The 18,766-nt window shown below is 50.5% G+C and overlaps 4 protein-coding genes across 4 annotated transcripts; 3 read left to right on the forward strand and 1 right to left on the reverse strand.

Moving 5' to 3' along the window:
* Positions 1–1,154: 1,154 nt before the first annotated feature.
* FTJAE_821 (uncharacterized protein) lies at positions 1,155–3,317 on the forward strand (the record flags this gene model as incomplete). Its single annotated transcript, XM_037355002.1, has 2 exons — positions 1,155–1,820; positions 1,872–3,317. The coding sequence occupies 2 exons, from the start codon at positions 1,155–1,157 to the stop codon at positions 3,315–3,317; spliced, it is 2,112 nt and encodes a 703-aa protein (XP_037212013.1).
* A 1,325-nt stretch (positions 3,318–4,642) lies between these two features.
* FTJAE_822 (actin-interacting AIP3) lies at positions 4,643–7,825 on the forward strand (the record flags this gene model as incomplete). Its single annotated transcript, XM_037355013.1, has 2 exons — positions 4,643–4,822; positions 4,937–7,825. The coding sequence occupies 2 exons, from the start codon at positions 4,643–4,645 to the stop codon at positions 7,823–7,825; spliced, it is 3,069 nt and encodes a 1,022-aa protein (XP_037212014.1).
* A 592-nt stretch (positions 7,826–8,417) lies between these two features.
* On the reverse strand, positions 8,418–12,461 carry FTJAE_823 (elongator complex 1; the record flags this gene model as incomplete). Its single annotated transcript, XM_037355024.1, has 4 exons — positions 8,418–10,083; positions 10,133–10,475; positions 10,525–12,248; positions 12,304–12,461. 4 exons carry the CDS (start codon positions 12,459–12,461, stop codon positions 8,418–8,420), a joined length of 3,891 nt encoding a protein of 1,296 aa, XP_037212015.1.
* Positions 12,462–13,312: 851 nt separating this feature from the next.
* Positions 13,313–14,425, forward strand: FTJAE_824 (uncharacterized protein; the record flags this gene model as incomplete). Its single annotated transcript, XM_037355035.1, has 1 exon — positions 13,313–14,425. One exon carries the CDS (start codon positions 13,313–13,315, stop codon positions 14,423–14,425), a length of 1,113 nt encoding a protein of 370 aa, XP_037212016.1.
* Positions 14,426–18,766: the final 4,341 nt, after the last annotated feature.

Raw genomic sequence — 18,766 nt, forward strand, 5'->3', positions numbered from 1 at the left:
AGGGGATACTTATGAAGGTATGACGGAAGCTTGTAGAGTGAAGCTCACTACCGGAGTGAATGTGTCCTGGGCTTAAGCATGAAAGGAGGTCTAGGGAGCTGCTCATCAAGGCCATCAAGGCTTTGACAGCTTACAAAAGAAGCTTATTACCACACTGCAGATCCGAGCTCGGCTTGGGTAGCTTGGCCAAGAAGTACTCGTTATCAGTCAGCCCTATCACGTATGCTTGCTGCTTATTATCGATCAGCAAACGTCATTTCGAGATTTCGACTCGTTGTTTAATCTTCCACAGTCACAGGTTGTCGTCAGCCGCATGTCAAGAACTCGCGGCTTTTGCTGCAGGGCTTACGCAATATTGCAGACTATGACTTGAGCTTACACAGGAATGGCAGTTGGCAAGGGTCGAAAGAGGACTGCGGGGTTGTGAAGGTTGGGGGAACTTTTGTAAAGTGATAGAGGATTCTTGCTCTGGTGGGAGACGGAAGATAAGACGAGAGAACGGAAGACTTTTTCAAGAGAAGGTGAATCAGAAGAGGAAGAAATAAATTCAAAGAAAGAAACACCAGAGGTAGAGATGGTATAATTCATAATATTAAAAATACCATGTAGCCAAGTAAGGAAGCATTTAGGCATTGCATACCATCATCCATAGCTCATGAGTTGGAAAATACGATAAACGGATAGCTTGGTCGGACTTTTTGCAGTATTACGCCGCTTCATATGCACGTTCAACGCTCGCCCCCACAAGAGCAATAGCGTGATCGGCCAACGTCGTTGCATACATACACGATCAGAACCATCGCAACCAAGCAACGTAACCGAGCAGGAATATCCAGTCTAGAACCATGACCACGGCCGTAGGCTGATTGTGGGAAACAAAAAGACAGACCTGCTGTAAGCAAGACCTGTTCCCCTCTTTTTTCCTCATCCGCCGCAGCTCAACTTCATCCTTCTCTCACCTCGTTTGACATTCTTGACCTCAATAATCTGGTGATACACGGCGTGAGCACGCTCAGATTCCTTTTGTGAAGAGTGCCACGTACGCATCACCTTAATCTCCTTCTTACTTCGATAAAAAAAGGGGGTACTTGACGTGCGTCTGTATCAATTGCACCGTCTTACACACCCCACGCTCATAGCGAGACACGGACAAAATGCCTGCTCCTTACTCTGACAATCTCTATTCCGCCGACTCTGACGATGAACCTGATGCCCTCTCACCAACAGACGGTTACTTCCACGCGTCGTCTGGGTCGTCGTCATCTCGCTCTGGACCAAACGTACCTCATGTCCCAAACGTGCTTGTCGAGGACCCAACTCAGTTGAGTCGCGATGCAAAGATTCAAGAAGCGGAGAGGGAGAGGAGGCTCTTAAATACCGGAGACTCTGCAGGACACAACCCTGAAAGCACTGCCTCGTCACACGAGAACTCGAGTGGCTCAGAGAATCCCATTGCATCGACGCCACGTTCTCCTCCAAGAGCTTCTCCCCTGTTTGCTCATCCTGTTGACGCACCACCTGCTTACTCGCCCTCACCTACAACAACTTCGCCTCCAACTACAGTGAACAACTATCAAACCTTTGCTTCTACAGCTACAATGGGTCGGCCTGAGGAGAATAGACCTCTGATCAACCATGCTCCAGAGTCTATGAGCAGCCCCTACAACTCAGCTCAACAACCATCACGTTGGCAGCAATTCAAAGACTCCATCTCAAACTTCAACGTCAGGAAGAAAGTCAAGACAATTCTTGCTTCGCTTCTCATTTTCTCAGTCATTTTTATGATCTTCAGTAGCTTTACTATGCAGTCTAATCATGGCGTAAGTCTCATACTGATATAAGACGATACACAGGACTGATATAACTGCTAGTCACACTCAAACCCAGTCGAGGATAACGATCCTGTTGCACCACCTGCCGACGGCCGCGACGACTTCAAGTGGAATCCTTCGCGAACTTGCCTTGATAAACCGCAACACTCGGCCCACTTCGCTGAGGAATTCGAGATACAATCTGACCGCAACCTTAGCATTATACAAAGAATGGTCAAGTCCGATGACCTTGAAGGATGGAGCACCCATGTTTCTGGTGAAGTTATTCTTCGGCCTGTCGAAGATTCTTCACCTGCTAGTATCGAGCTGCAGGTTGTCTCCAACCACGACAATCTCAGGGCCAAGGCCGACTTCGACAAAACAACTCAGGTCTTTGAGATCAAGGTGCCACGCAGGGTCGCCTGGAGCTCGTCTGACAAGGCCCCCTGCATCCAAATACGTATCACAGTATCGGCTCATCGTGAGACTATCCTCAACCATCTCAACATTGAGACTCAGCAGCTCGACATCAACCTCAAAGAGGGGGTCGTCCTGGGGGTCCAGAATGGGGTCAACATTCGAAGCGCCAGTGGTGATATCACTTCGCCTGGTATCAAAACGATCAAGGGCAAAGAAGTTGTTCCTTACACACTCTCATCCCGCGAGATCCGCATTCATACGGCCAGCGGCGATGTCAAGGGATGGTATCCCCTTTACGACCTCCTCGACATCTCGACGGCCTCAGGCGATATCATCACCAACATTGGACCGAAGCCAGTGAACCCTCAGAATGTTCGACCTGCAGAGCTTCGTGTGCGCTCTGCTTCAGGCACGATCAAGATTGATGAGCCTCTCACCAGTGCTCAGAAGGCTGCTCGCCCAGATCGCGAATTCCCACCACGCGACTACACAGTTGATATCATCACTGCATCGGGAGATATCACGGCCGATGTCGCCGCGAGCTCGTCGGCGGCTTTCAAATCGCAGTCTGGTGATATGAAGTTGCAAATCTGGCCAGTGCTGGACTCGAGTTTGTTGACTGTAAACGAAAAGGCGAAGCCAACAATCATCACGGACACAAAGAGCGGCGATACGCATGTGACGATCCTGGAGCCCCTATGGACGAGCCTTGCTACCATTGGCGAAACGATTCCTCCTGTCAAGCCTTATGATCCGACGGATGGTAGCGATCCATACATTGTTCTCCCGGAAGGATCTGAGCTTGCTGAAATTAGCATGGCCAGACCCGTGCTTTCGGTTCTTCACTCCACACACAAGTCAGTCAGCGGCAAAGTTGAGCTCTACTATCCTAATTCTTGGGAGGGCTTGTTCTTTGCAAACTCTATTTCGGGCACACAAGAATTCAAGGGCAAGGACGTGATAGTTGACCGCGGAAGGGGATCGATCCCACCACATCTCATCAGTGGAAGAAAGGGCAAAGGGTATTCCCAGCTTGACATTGGGACCGTGTCTGGCGATCAGTTCGCCCTACTCGGAGAGGAATAATGGGAGAGAGAGAAAGAGAGATACGAATAGTAATGAGGTAAGGAACCAGCGAGACACACGAATGGATAATGAAATACGGCGTACCGGCGTTGATGATATTACAAGGAAACTTATTGCTTGGACAGCACCATTCGTTAAGGATAGGAACTTAGGATACCATGTCGTTCGTTGAACGTATTATTGACCGCAATGAAATATTCAGCAAGAGCCTCCTTGTCCCAACGAAACAATAGCCAAGTTTATTAACCCCAGATCCATGAAGTGGCTGGCCAAGGCGTGGTAGCGGTAAAGCCGTTTCCTAGCCGACAGCCCGTCCCGCGGGATATATTGAACCAACTATGAAACGACTTGGCGTAGTTTGCGCTGATTCTTGCCATGATATCATTGATTTCAAGATGGTGTAACTTGAGTAGATTGTTTGCATTATGCATCAACACAATTTGTGCCGAGTTCATGAACATTTATGCGGGTAACCTCTAAGTAGGTAATTACAATGCACTGAATGGTAAGTGACTGGATTGGCTAGCAGCATTCCTTTAGTGCATACGATAACGGTTTTTGAAGAATGTTACCAGTAAAACGGCTGTATCCAAGCCTTATCGCTAACAAAGTCCCATGATCACAAAAACTGTTGGTTCATAGGCTCCCCCGTCCCCCAGAATTGGATCTCATCCATGCTCTCAGTTCCTAGGTCTAGGTTGCAGAATTAACGCCATGGGAAGTGGCACGTGCTTATACAGGGGTCGTCTCCATCTGGATCAAGGTCAGGTAAGGTTGGGCACTGGTCTAGAGTCTTGGTACCTAGCCTACTACGGTATTTTCAGCTGTCGAATCACTGATGTCGTGCTGTATCTAGTACCCGCTAGAGCCCGTACGGAACCTACCTTCATCCACTAACTACCTTACCTCACCTCACCTACCATCCACCATCATCATTCATCCAATCCATCCACCCACTGTCTACAGTGCTCGACTCTTCTCCCACTAGGTATTCAATCCAATCCTCTCTCCTCACACGTCAGCCGTACTCTCTCTCCAGGTACATCACCTGCCTCGATCTTTTTTTGCGACGCCCTTTTTCTTACTACGACAATCGATTTTGCGATCCGCTTTGCCTGCCGCTCGTTTTGATGATGCCTCTTGCCCCTCGAAGGCACCCAAAATCCGTAGATTGAGCACTGGGTTTCCACCGAGCTTAATCTCCCAACTAAGCCACCTGCTCGTCGACCGAGACTCCCACTTCTTATTCACTCCCTGGACCGTCATAGACAAAACGAGTACATTGTCGCGACTTGGATACATATATCTGAGCATTATCGTCCGTCATGCAAGCTCCGTCATCCGGTTCCCAACGCGCCTTCGCCCATCGTCGCTCGCCCGGTGCTGAGCCAGGGCCACCACCAAATGTTCCTGTCCGATCCATCTCGCCGGCGCTACAGGCCCGAGCCTCAAGCGCCTCAGCGAGGTCTGTACAATCGACTGGGTCTCGCAGGATGAACCGTGAAGTGAGTATACCGTAATGCTCAGCGTGGGCGAGAGTGTGCCCCTGCCGAGCCCTGCCTGCCCCACGTTCCATACCCGATTGCAAAGCAAGATGCTGACGCTCCATGATCTCTCAGGGTTCCGGCAGCGGTTCCAATATGCCTCTATCGCAGATCGAAAAGAGCGTCACACACCTCCTCGTCGCAACAAAACAGCTTCTTGAGACCTTGACCCAATGGTCGCGCGGACAAGCTACCGATAGCCAAGTGTCTGACGTTTACGTGCGCTTGGGTTATGAATTCAATATGGCGTGTCGCGCATTCACGGCCATCCACGTTGACACATCTGATTTAGGAAACGTGCCCGATCTACTACGACATATTCTCGAAGCGACGTTGAGCCAAGAGGCGAGTGCCGAGAGTTTGGAGAAATATTTGCCTAGGATCCGGGACATCATTATTAATCTGTTACACGGCCTCAAGCGCAAACAACAGAAGCTCCGCCAGAAGCAAGCTCGGGACCGCGACGGCCATGCACCTCCCGACAGGGCAACCAGCGTCAGTACCGTTGGAAGCGGCAACAGCGGACTCACCAACATGTTAGAAGAGGGTCTAGAGACTGGTTTCCAGCCCGACTCGCAACCGACTGATTCTTTGCGTCAGTCGGGTGGCAGTACCAACCAGTCCCCACGTCGATTTAATGCTCAGCGAGAATCATCTCGAGCATCCGCCATATCAGAGCAGTCTTCCCTCTCTAGCAACACGATGCAAAGTATGCCCGTTGTTCCACCTTATCCAGAGGGCGAAAGTAGTATCCCTACTGGACCTCCAGCGCCTCCTGGACCACCTGGAGGAGAGTTAAATATCGATTCGTTTCCTCCGCCTCCACCACCTCCACCCGATAATACTTCAAGTGCCTTGGCCGCTCTGCAGAAAGGTGGTGATCTGGAAAGACGAGCTTCACGCAGATATTCTCAATATCAAATATCCAAGCACCTGGGAGGTGCTAATGGTGTACCGATTCTTCCGCCGCAGAATTCACCTGTGCCAAACCGAGGAAGAAAGGAAGTTCGAGAATCTTTGCGAGCAGTTCAAGGTCGACAGTCTATACGCCACAACCGTAATACCTCCAGCCAGTCTCTGCGCACTACGGCTCCTGCCGAAGATTCTCCCGTCAGGATACCAGACAGTGTTTCTGAGGAATCTTCATTAGCAGAATTACCCGCAAAGCCAGATCCTCCCACGGTGCAAACACCCGATGAAGCATATGCTGCCAGCGCAACACTCAGTGGGCCCCCCACTGATCCTATGTTTTTCAGCGATGATGCGCCAGAGACGCCGAAAGTCGAGAAGCCAAAGGCCGAACCTGAAGTTGCTCCCACACCACAGCAAAAGCCCACCGAGACCTCATACTTCCAAGATTCGCCCCCTCCAACTCCCACGAAGGATCTGACCTTGTTCCTCCAGTACAAGTCCAAGGTAAAGAAGTTTGTTCTGCCGGAGGGACGCGCCGAGCTTACCATTGGACGGCTTCAACTCGCATTTATCGAGAAGTTTTCTTGGAATACACAACACAACGGCGCAGATCTTCCTGAAATCTACATCCAAGACCCCGTTTCTGGTGTACGACACGAATTGGAAGATCTCGCGGATGTCAAAGACCGGACTGTTCTGGTGCTCAATGTCGAGGCTCTGGACGAAGTCAAGAAACATATCGACGATGGAATTGCATCCTTAACCGAAATTGTTCGGGATGTCAAGCAGACAGTGACGGATCAAGGAGCTGCACTTCAACGAGTTTCAGACCGACAACAAGAGGCTGCCAACGAAATGGCTCGACTGGCACTGTCACCTCCGTCAACTTCTCACTCGTCTGACGGAACAAAGACACAGTTTAGCTCTGGAAGGAAGTTGGATAGTAGTCATCTCGGAGAACTGAAGACCTTGCGACGAGATCTGGCCATTATGCGACAGACGTACTCCAATTTCCAGGCAGACATCCAAGACTCAATGGCTACCATTCGCGCAAAAGCAGCCAATGTCAAGGTTGCTACAGCCAAAGCTGCCATTCCCGACATCGAAGGCGACGCTGGTTACTCATATGTTACCAGCGGGCGTAAGCAACTCAACAGCGACTCTGATCGGTTGGTTGGTAAGGTGGACGACCTCCAGGACCTTATCGAAGATCTGCGAAAGGATGTGGTGCACCGCGGTGTCCGACCACTACCGCGACAATTGGATTCTGTTGGAAAGGATATCGCAACATTGACCAAGGAACTGAAGAGAATGGAAGAGTACATGACCCAGGAGAAACCTATTTGGACCAAGATTTGGGAGAAAGAGTTAGAGGACGTGTGCCAAGGGCGGGATGAGCTTCGCCTCATGGAGGATCTTTTGGTCGATCTGCGAGACGATCTGGAGAAGGCCTCAGAAACGTTCACGCTCGTGGAGCAGGCTACCAAGGAGCAGATGAAGGACAACGGCACCGGCGCAAGTGCTGGAAGCGCCCGCCAGTTCTCCAAGGGCCTTATAAACCTCGGCAACAGTGCTGATCAAAGCGCTGCAAAGGAAGGTGTTCTTGGTGAAGTGAGAGCTTTGCAACCTAACCACGAAGATCGCCTGGAAGCTATCGAGCGTGCGGAGAAGCTACGGCAAAAGGAGCTAGCAACACGCCAAGTCAACCCGCTCCACCGAGAAATCACCAATTTTGTTGCGGACGGCAAGCTGAAGAAGTCAGGCGGGTTTGAGGAGGTCGAGCGCGCACGGAAAGCCAAGGACGACCGCATTCGACGAGAGGTTTGGCAGCGTCAGAACGGCATCATTCCCGAGAATCCTATCGGCGAGGAGGGTGCGGACGCTGAAGCTGATCTGGAAGACGAGGACGCGGCATTCCTCAGGGAGCTCGAAGAAGAGGAGGCCCGACAAGCCCAGGCCCAGGCAGAAGCAGAAGCTGAGGCAAACCAACCTCCCCCACCGCCACCAAAGGACGAGGACGATAAACAACCTGATCAGCCAAATGGCGCTTAGTCAGTCACATTGGTTATATGATCGAGTATACATATCTTGATGTGCCTAGATCGGTTCCACTATGTTTATGGAGATGATGCCTGGGAAGAAGAAACGCCTTATGCGGGATTGTTTGAACGCGATATGTCAGTACGGAATATGGTTATGGACTTAGGAAGGACGGACGGACGGATATAGGAGGCAAAGGCTCTCCAAGCCAGTATTTCCTTACCCCTTTTTTCGATATTCTCGTACTTAGTTAGCCTTTTTGCTCGGTAGTTTTTAGTTGGGATTTTGACATAGCGGAGGCGAATGGGATTTGTTTCTCTCACTCTTCAACCACATTTCATCATATTGGAATTCCGTAAAAGCGTTGCCTTTTTGCTGGATTTGATTCTAGACTTGTGACGTGCTCACGAAGATTGGCCTGGAACTAATGCCGTCAACTGGATTTAGGCGCACGAATATTCTAAACTCAGTACTACAATATCATTTCTCAAATCAATACTGGGTAGGGCAAGGGGCACTTATGGAACTGCCATGAGAGCAGGCACATATTTTACTTCTTGATTGTATTTGATCGTTTAAACACAACTTTTGACATAAATCTTTATCATGACCCTAAAAGCGTAAGCTTCTTAACCCCCTTAACAATCGGGGGCTCCAACTTCTTGCCCTGCCCCATCACAAAGTCCTGCAATACAGCTTCGCCTCCTGTAGCCTGCCAGGTTGGCTCAGCATCATTCTTCTGCTCGGCCTCTGGCACCTTGAACACCTCAGCTACCGCAGCAGTGCAAGCCTCTGATACCTCAGCCATGAGAGCTTCGGCAGCACGCGCCCGCTCGGGCATGTTCCTCCGCACAAGCGCGAAGATGAGGCGCTCGGCATCTGGAGCAGCAGCACTGACGCGGTCGATAAGACGACGAATACTGTTGACAAGGTACTCTTCCTCGTAGACTGTTCCCTTTCGTCCACGAGCACGCTTCTTCTCCTCACGCTTACGGTTCTTGCTTGTGGCGCGACTGACTCCCGTCCCAGCGGTTCCAACACTCCCAGCCTTGCCTGTATATCGTGTAAAGAGCGATGCACTGGTGCTGACTCGGGAAGAGGCGGCGACAGAGACATCGTCAGGGATGTCCATACCACCAGCACGATCTCCTTCGTAGAAAGCCAGAGGGTCTTCAATGGCCTTACGGCGAAGCTCGGCAACACGAGGAACCTGAGCCTTGAGCTGGGCCTTGCAGTCAGCCAGGAATTCGGTCGTCGTGCCTAGCGCATCGGCAAGGCCAGTATCGACACTGGCAGTAAGGAGGTCAGGGCGTTTGCGTTGAACAACGAGACGAATGGCATCTGCAAAGTGATAGCCCTTGCACAGGCAACGAACAGCCATGTCAATAGAGTCAAGATATTCGAGGTGGATGGTAGCAGCAGCAGAGTAGTCCTTTGCTTCCCAGAGAGCATCTGCAAGATTGTTGGCGAGGTCGGACATAGCCTCAGGGGACATGGGAGGTTGCTGCTGAGCTGCAGTGTAAAGACACTCTTGCCAACACGTTGCGCCGGCGGTTCGGTAGCAACTCGTTGCCTTAGCCCAATTCTCGAGTGACTCGTACGCGAGGCCGGCTTCTCGATAGGCTGATGTGGACTCGAGATAGGCAGCGTAAGCGGCCGTGAGCTCTCGAAGGCGAGGAGGGTCGTAGCGGTATAGACGAAGAGCGTCGTGGTATAGGGAATGTTTGGTGGTATAAGCAAGGAGTTCATCAAATACATCCATTGTTTGGAGATGGCCAAGGGCTTTGACACGACGCTCAAGATGATCATCAATCTCGAAGTGACGTCTCAGTTCGGGGAGAGAGTGCAGGTTCTGAATGAAGGGGAGGTACTCGCGAGGGTCGCGCTGGGATTGCTGAGCGACAAGAAGGGCCAGATCAAGATTATAGAGCCCAAGGGCATTCTCATATAGTCGATTGACGTCGACTAGGAAGCAGATATGCTCGACTGCCTTTTCAGCAATCTTCTCATCCTCACGCATCAGCTCAGCGACTAAAAGAAGGCCGTCGTCGAGTGCAGGTGGAGATTTGCAAACGTGGGCGGTAATGGTATTTTGAAGGTTGGTAGCCTTGCGACTCTGGAGGGCTTCGAGAAGAGCATCGCAAACCGTGTTGATCTTTGCAGCAGAACCCCGTGGTGCGGGCGATGACAAGTCGGAGGAAATCGCATCAGCTCCAAAGTTGGTAGATCGCTTAGTATCTTGATACATGGTCTGAGTAACATCTTCGGCACTGGTCTAGGTTAGTGATGGCCCTGAGAGTTTGAAACAAGAAAGCATACCGGAGAGAAGAAAGGAAGAGGTCGATATGAGCGACGTCAGGGATCTGGTCGAGGAAAAGGCTAACATTGGCCAAGAATTGCTCGGGCTGATGGTCGTAGAGAATGTTCATATCTACACGCTGACTACGACAGTATGAGAATGCTCGAGCGTAGTTCTTCTCATCAATCAGGCTACGGATACCTGCCACGACCATGGCTCGAGGGAAGACAGTCTCCAGGTTTCCACGCGGCATCTGCAAAACAATGCTCATGTTGGCGGGAATAGCTGTGACAAGTCGAGATCCACGCTCCACACTGCGGCAGCGTTCGTCGGTCTCGGGGTCATCTGCAGGGACTTCAAGATCTAATGGGGGCATTAGTTGGTAGTCACGACAGACAAGAGAGTGACTTACCATCGACGTTGGCGGACAAGTGAACAAACTTGACCAAGTGGTTATTGGTAGTGAAGATAAGATGGCTGGGTGTGACGATGAATGAAGTACAGTTCTTTGCCAGGAGACGAGAATTGGCATAAATATGGCCGTTCCTGGAGAGGCCAAAGGCAACAATCTCATCATCAACCTTGCTAATCTCAAACCAAGGCAGGTGTGTTTGGAATTGCACAGGCAGCATCTCATTTCCAGACTCGCTGATCCGGAATAGCTTTCCCAAGTTGTCCTGGCCATACCCAGTAAACGAATGATCGTCTTGATAACTGGCTGTGGCGACGAGAACCTCCCGAGAGTCGACATCTACGAGAGATGTTTCGCCTTCGCCCGCAGCCTGTACGAGTCGCTGAACAAAGCCCTTCTCCTCCTCGTAACCGAAGTAATGAAAAGCATCAGCTACAGCGGCGATTCGCAAAAGAACATTGTAACCAGGGCTTGCCATCTCATCAAATAATACCTTCTTGGAGAGCTTCGGCTTGATGCATCTACCGTTCTTAACGGGCCACTCATAAACATCGATACCCTCTCGGTGAAGAACCGCAAAGGACATGTTGTCACGTCCAAATGCAACGTCGACTGCCGCCGCAGGAACCGTGATATCGAACATTGACATAGGGGGTGGTACATTGGCTGTTCGGAAAGGGGTCAACTTTACTGTTTCGCCGTCAATTACCGCAACGGCACCATTGTCGTGTGGCGGATGACACGATCCCCTTGCTGTATGGAAGATGTGCTCTGTCACAACGACAGTATTTGTTGAAGTAGTGGCAAAGCGCAAAGCCTTCTCGGGATGCCATGACAAACATGTCGAGCTAGCCTCGATAGGAATCTCTTGTTTGAGGTACCAGTGGTAGTTGCCCATAGTCCATAGCTGAACCATATCCTTGAAAATCACCGCGAGGACAGTCGAGTCTGAGTTCCACTCAAGACGTATTCTCTCATGAGCCTCAGCTGGCCCAGAAGGAGAATGAAGGGTGAACTCGCCGTGCCGCAAACCGTTCCTCTCAAAAAAGACCACATCGATCTGGTTTGACTTTCGCTGAATACCAGCCATTAGGTTTCCGGATGGTCGCCAGCTCAGAGAACTCTCGAGGCCATCAACTGGCTCACTTGCACTGTCCAGCTCTCCTTCTCGTGAGTAAACTCGAATTACACGGCGGGAGCCTTCTTGGACTGAGTTGATGGCCACATAAGCACCATCGCCTCTCCAGCTAATGGTGGTTGCACCATCCTCGTGAGGACTGGGTAAACCTTCATCTACCTTTTCGGGGATAGTAGGATCACGCATGGCCTTTGCACCTCGACCTTGAAACTGGGTCTCCTTCTTGCCCCATCCGACGGATACGTGCTTCGATGCATTGAGGTCCTCGACTGTCATGGGGATCTCAGCAACTGGGTCAAAGGTTGAACCCATGAATATGACATTGTTCTCCTTTGTGACGACAATGAGGAGTTCCTCATCGGGGGACCATCGCGCAGCAGCAATACCAACATCTATAGAACCAACAATCTCAATGTGAGCACCTTCCTCTGAGAAATCGTCTTCTCGGACTGTAACGATATCGCCTCCTTCAAAGACGAGACATGTAGTTGCTGAGCCACTTAGATACTGCAAACTGACGACCTTGTCGACGACGAGGTCTGGTGATGGGTTTGGAGCCTCCCAGCTGGCTACAGTACTGACTGAGCTATATGGAGTCAGCGACTATTTTGTGTAAATTATTCTATGGACGATGTACTTACATGTCTCGATCTCCAGAGATTCTCAACAACTCAATCTCACAGCTGTCCACAGAAGGTTGTGCTACGACAAGAACCTGATCCTTCTCAGGATCCCAACACGCAGCTGTGACATTATCGCGCTGGCACTGTCCGAATCGAATGTTGCGAAGATTGCGCATCTTGACTATTTCTCGCCTCACAACCAAAGATGGCCAAGCTCTAGTAGTCTGATGATGATCTTCACCAACAGCACACAGCAACTGTCGATGTAACTGAAGCGGTACAGAATGGGCAGACTATAGGCCTGTATGCAGCTGTCGTTCGACCTGTTCTGGTCTGTCGGACAAGGCCGAGCGTGCAAGTGGTGATGTTTTCTTGGTGTGGATGAAATGGGCAATCAGCGGCGATGGATTTGCTAGATTTGGTGTCGATGCCCGTAATCGAGATTTTTTGCGGTACCTGACGAAGGTGGTGGGCAAAGTACTGCTGCGGGATGATGGGGCGGGAAAGATACATGCTGTGACTCCAAGATCATGTACTCGCCATCTCTGAAAGTTCTGATTAAGGGCCTGGGGAAAGAGCTTTTTAGGTTGCATCACTTCTTCTCTTTTCCGTCTAGATCAGCTCTTCACAGGCAATAGCGACCAACCTAGATTTTCGTAACTATTCCGGGCCTCGGCGATTGAAGAGTTGATCACCTTATTATCTTGGTAATTTGAATGGCCACATTGATTCTTCTCTTTCTCTTATTAAACTTGCTCTATTTCCCATCTTTTTTTGTTACTGTTCCCAGTTCCATACTCCAGTTATAGTAGCTCTCGTCATCCATCACATGCCGATCGCCCGCTACCGGTTGAGGAACCATTGACTTCTCTCCGCATTTGCTCTCATCAACTACTACCTACCTTATCATTCAACCACCTACGTGTCGTATCGTGCTAATACACGCTACTACTTGCCGTAGTAGCCATTGTTTATTCGAATTACCACCAACACATTCATCTACAGTGATAGCGATACCATCGCCATCATGGACGTTGCATACAATCAACACGCCGACCGATCTCGTCGCAAGAATCGCTCCTCGTCCAACCTCAACCATCTCTCCCTCGCGCCCTTGACCGCCAAACTCCCCCTCAACGACGACGAACTCATTGCCGACGCTATCGCATCCCACCCTCACTCGCCTATCCATCCAATTCCCTCCTATATCCAGGGAAAGTCTGCTCCTTCAACACCCCGTCTTCTCGCTCGATCCCCAACGGCATCGCGCTCGAGATCCCATACCCGAACCCCCTCAACACCTCTCGCCAAAAGCAAATCCGCGTCTCATCTCGCGGCTGGCGCATCACGCAAGACTCATTCTGGTCGCGCAACGCCCAGACGCCACAAAGATGATATGAGCTTTAGCATGCGTAATCGCAATGATAGCGATTGGCTGCTCAGGACAGGCGCGCTCATGAGCTCCGAAGCTCGCGAGTCTAAGGGCCAGACTTGGCTTATCTCGCGTCAGAGTTCTACCAGCCTAGGAGGAATGGATCCCGATGAGGATGCTTTCGAGAGTGAACTTGCTCGCGAGCGTGAGCTTACGAGCCGCCATGCTAGTCGCCGCGGCAGCACTGCTGAGGACGCATCCCCATATGCCAGTCGCTTCCCTAGCCGCACTCACAGTCGCTCTCACAGCTTGACGCGACCCAGGAGTCTCCTCCACTCACCTCTGGAATTCTCAATGACTGCTGATGGGTCCTACTTTCCCAATCAGGAAGTCAACAATGATCTACCTGGTCCGGACTTTGTCAACCTCGACGAGAAGCTCGAGGAGCTTGAGCAAGACTTGTCCCAAGATGACGAAGCCACTGTGCGACGCCTCGTGCGCAAGGGCCAAGCTAACACAGGGACTTGGTTCGGCAACGTCTGGTCCCTCTTCTCCGTAGAGGAAGACGATGAGGATTCGGAAGATGATAGTGACGAGACTCCTCAGGAAGGAGATTCTCAACTCGGCCGCTCCCGTAGTTGGTCCTCCCGCCATCTGGCAGGCATATCGACAGCCCCAGAAGAGCGTATTCCACCCCCAGGAACCGACGAAGGCGGCTGGAGAGATGCAGCCTGGTTATTGAGCGTGGCGTCCAAGGTGATGTTTTAGAATGAAGCGACTAAACACAAGACGATAAACCAATCATTTATTCATATAGGCAGTAAAGAGGTTGGATAACACAAGGGTATATGGGTTAAGAGCGTAGTTGGTTGATAATATATCTGGCGTACATAGCTTTAGCCTCGCATTATGGAAGCAGGCTTCATAACATGATTGGTTTTAGTTTACTTTCTCCTACTTCTTCTAGAATAATGTCTGAGTATCAGCAGACTTCCGAACAAGTGATATTCTTACATAGCTACCATTGTAAAGAGAGGGCTTCTAGGTAACCTAAGGGAGGGAATGAAACGCGGGACCTTGAGCCTAACAGATAACAAGATTTAGGTAACTTAGTATAAACTTAGGATAAGTTTAAGATACCTTTTATAGAGTTTATTTTATCACCCTAAACTTAGGTCTTGTGTTTTCTTGCTTCCTAAGGGTAACTTACTCAACCCTTGCACTTATCGGCAAAGCTCCGCGCCGGCCCAAGGAGTACGGAGCGGGGTCCGTTCACCGCCCCACTCCCGTTCCGCAGCCGGCGGGGGCCAGGATCAGCCAACTGACAAGCAAAAACGACCCGCTCAGGGTCGTCTTGGAAGCAAATGAGCGCCACGTCACTTTTGCTTCATTTTTACTACCCTGTAGAACATCTAGGGCTGCTACGTCGGACCCTCCAAGTGTGCGAGAAGGAAAAGAAGTACATAAAAATAAGACACAGCAATACCCACCATAATCGTGCGGCCAAGCTGAGAAGAGTGAGTCAAAACCGGTTTGCGGGGTGGACGAGCTATCACATCGCAGGAGGGTGCATTGCTGGCCTCGAATGAGACTTGTTCCGCGTGTGATTGATAAAAAGGTCTTACAGCTTTGAGTCAAATGCGAGATGGTCACCCGTCGAGGCCTTCCAGGTGCGGTTCATGACTCTTGTGCATGATAGTCTGAGTGAGGTAAAGGGCTTAGCTGTGCTACAAACTTCCCGGGAATTGGGTCATTGGTGGTTCGACTCTGATGTCGATATGTGCAACAAGAGATGCCGATTATGCCGCTCGTCGATGCCATGTGCAGCTACAGATCTGGGTCGGTCGTGCATTAGAAGCTCTTCTGTGACAGTTTGCGGTGAGGTCCAATATGGTGGGTACCCAATATCAAAGTCTCAAGACATGGATAGCTTGATAAGATGCTGAGTCGTAGTGGGAGTTGTTGTGTTGTCAAGCACGCTGCCCCTCCATAAGGCATGTTAAGTGGACTTGAATCCAAGTTCAACGTCTAAAAGACCAAGTTTTATACAACTCGTGACTTTAAGCAGCTTGATCATGCCATCTCAAAGAAGGGAATAACCAAGTAAAAGAAGGATTTGTTCAGCCGCTGGTGGTCAAACCCCGCCATCATCAAGCATTCAAGGGTAACCGTGCACGAGGGGCCTGGCGGAAACGTCAGTGAGGGGTGCTTAATGAGATTGATCAACGGACCCTGCAGGACCCAATATCAGTCGAAGCGAGAGCAACGCAAGCCACAGGTATACAGCATAACAGATGCAGTTGGTCTGCGACGGAGAAAATGCCGCACCAAAGTCTTGATTGTGGTGGCTGGTGTGAGAGACAAAGAACAGCTTCAACATCGAAGGTGCAATCAGCGTGGGGTTTCGTTTCATTGAACGGGTCCAACTTCTCGAGTCGAATTCAACCGGGTGGGCCTGCGGGCATAAGACGGCGTGCATGTCATTCTAAGCTTGTGAGTGCTGGGGAGCTTTGGTTCCCAAGACTTGGAATCTACTGAGAGAAGCTCCCGTGCCCTACGGCCCAGATGCCGATCGTCTCCTGTCTGAGAAATACCAAGAGTTAAGAGTGTGGACCGGTGACTCGGTGAACGTTGCGTCTTGTCTCGGGGCGTTGTGCCTGAGTATCTTGCAGTTTGTATCTTGTAGGTATAGTATCGAGTAGTGAGCTCAAGAGACGAGGCATAAGCGGCGTCCTGTTGTGTTTTGTCTCGGCCGAGAGACTTGAGTGATCCACTGCATAACACACTATCCGTACAAGTGATAGAGCCAGCAGCAAGTGGAGGAACGCGAGAGAGTGAATTGCTTCAGCTCCGGGTGACGACTTCCCGGGACCCGGAGATATGCCACAGCTGGCTGGGGATTTGCGTATTTAGCCATGCGCAGGGTTATGACCGGTGTGCTGGATATCATGAGACGCTGGAGCCTTGTGTATGCTGTACACTGCGCGTTATCTGTATGTCAGCATCTGGAGGAGGGGATCATGAAACAATGCCTGTCAAGAAGAGAACTCCGGATACAGGCCGAAGAAAACGTTCCGCCTCACGGTAACATCTCCCCTGGGTATAAAAAAACACGAGAATCGGTTTGGTGGCAGATCGGCGGATTTTGGTGTAAGCGATTCTCATGTTTTTTTATACCCCCTAGCATCTGTACTTTACTGTACTGTACTTTTGGTATCCCGGTTGGTGGTGCTTGTTTGTCTGTTGTCGTTATGGATTAGCGGACTATTTCGACGCTAGGCGGACGCGGTTGAGAGTCCCGGAGAACCAGAACGAAAAAGACGATGAACTTCCTAAATAGTTAGAGGGGATTGTCTGTTAAGGACCTAATCAGCGGTGACATCGATCTGGTGCAGAGTCAGCGATGTTGAGGAACATTTCTGGTATTAAGCTATCGCTCGGGAGCGCACGTACACATGAGCATGGGCATGGATGGCACTGACATCCAATGATTTTTGGTAGACGTCAAAAAGAAAGAAAAAATAGCGAGAGAGAGTAAGAGATGGACGATCATTTACGGCTTCTGGATTGGTGTCTCCCCCAATGGAAGCTGTGGAATCTAGGCCTTGTGCTTCTCGACGGAATGGAACCAAATGATGCAACAGCTAGGTTCTGCTGGTGCATTTTGGTGTCGTCTCCCCGATTTTTTGTACTCTTCTCTTGTCTCTTTTGGTGGGCTCTTGTACAAAACAGTGAGCACCGACGTAATCGGCAGGGCCCCTTCTTCCATTCGAAGTCACCTCAAGGAAATGCCTACCTACACCTACAGCAGCCACCAAAAGATTGGATCCAATTCCATTTACAAACCTTGGAACTCTCCTCTTTTTTTCTCTCTCCCTCTCCCTCTCCCTACCTACTAACCTATCGACCTAAGCCATCTCCATTCGCATCTATTCCTTTAGGGTACGAAAAACCTCAACGGCTTCTCTCTCCTTTTTGTATATGCCCATGCCCATGCCCCTCCACCCTCGAAATTTACTCCCTGGTCGTGCCTCAGACCTGTGACGCTATATCAAGCCACTGTCGTCAGTCGTACCAGAGGAGCACGCTTCGGGATCTCCCGCAGAACAGCACCTCCAAGTCGCTGGGTCAGTCGCTCACTCACACATTCACAGTCAGTGTCAACCACACGCGCTCAGTCGATATTTGCCTGTACGCGAGGGCACGCGTGGCTCGAGATTGGAATAGATTGATAATCTCTTCCCTTGACAAATACCCTTATTTCAGTATCTTTGCACCAAAGTACGTCCCACTTTGATTAGATCTACCCAGGTAAGGAAACATCGACATCAATCATATTGCATCATGGATCGCATCGTATATCTCTACTCTCCTCCCTACCAGAAGCCAAGATATGCAGATTCTGTCTTTTTCCGATACCTATGAATTGCTTCTCTCATGTTCTCTCATTCTCACCAGCCATTCCTTTTCCTTACCCTCCCCCAATATGGACATGAATGTCTCTGGTTGACCTATTCGACCGGTCGCCTAAAAAAATGTGGTTTTTCCGCACTAAACACAACACCATCCCCCACTCATTCACTGTCCCGTCTCTGCTCTCCTCGAATGGCTGGCCATAGCACATCACAGTCCAGTCGGTTTTGACGCCCTGCATCTGCTAGAGCGGCTCAACCCCACCCGCGATGGCTCGTCCGAGGATAATGGCTTTGAATATGGCTACCTGAGCCCTGAGGTACCTTGCCTTGTCTTGCCTGGCTTGACTACTGTACCTACGGCTACCTTGAATGAATGAATGGGTGATGCAAATGGACCCTCCCTCTCCATCGTTAGCCCCTCACTTATGAGTTAACTGCCCACATACCAGCACCCGACATCACACACTTGTTAACCGCCGTCTTCTACCAAGCACAAGCCATATCTCTGAGGCCCTTACTTTGACTCTCTCTACTCTTCCTTGTGCTCTTCTTTCCTCCTCGTTTCTGCCCTCTTTTTGCTGTTCCTCTATCTAAAGGTGTCGATATCTAGCTCCTTGTCTTGTATATCGTCATACCCCCAGGATAGCTGCAGCTCCCGCGAACTCAAAAAAAGGGACACCCCCCAATCGACCTC

The sequence above is a fragment of the Fusarium tjaetaba genome (genome assembly GCF_013396195.1).
Source record: "Fusarium tjaetaba strain NRRL 66243 chromosome Unknown NRRL66243_c0000020, whole genome shotgun sequence".
Classification (NCBI taxonomy): domain Eukaryota; kingdom Fungi; phylum Ascomycota; class Sordariomycetes; order Hypocreales; family Nectriaceae; genus Fusarium; species Fusarium tjaetaba.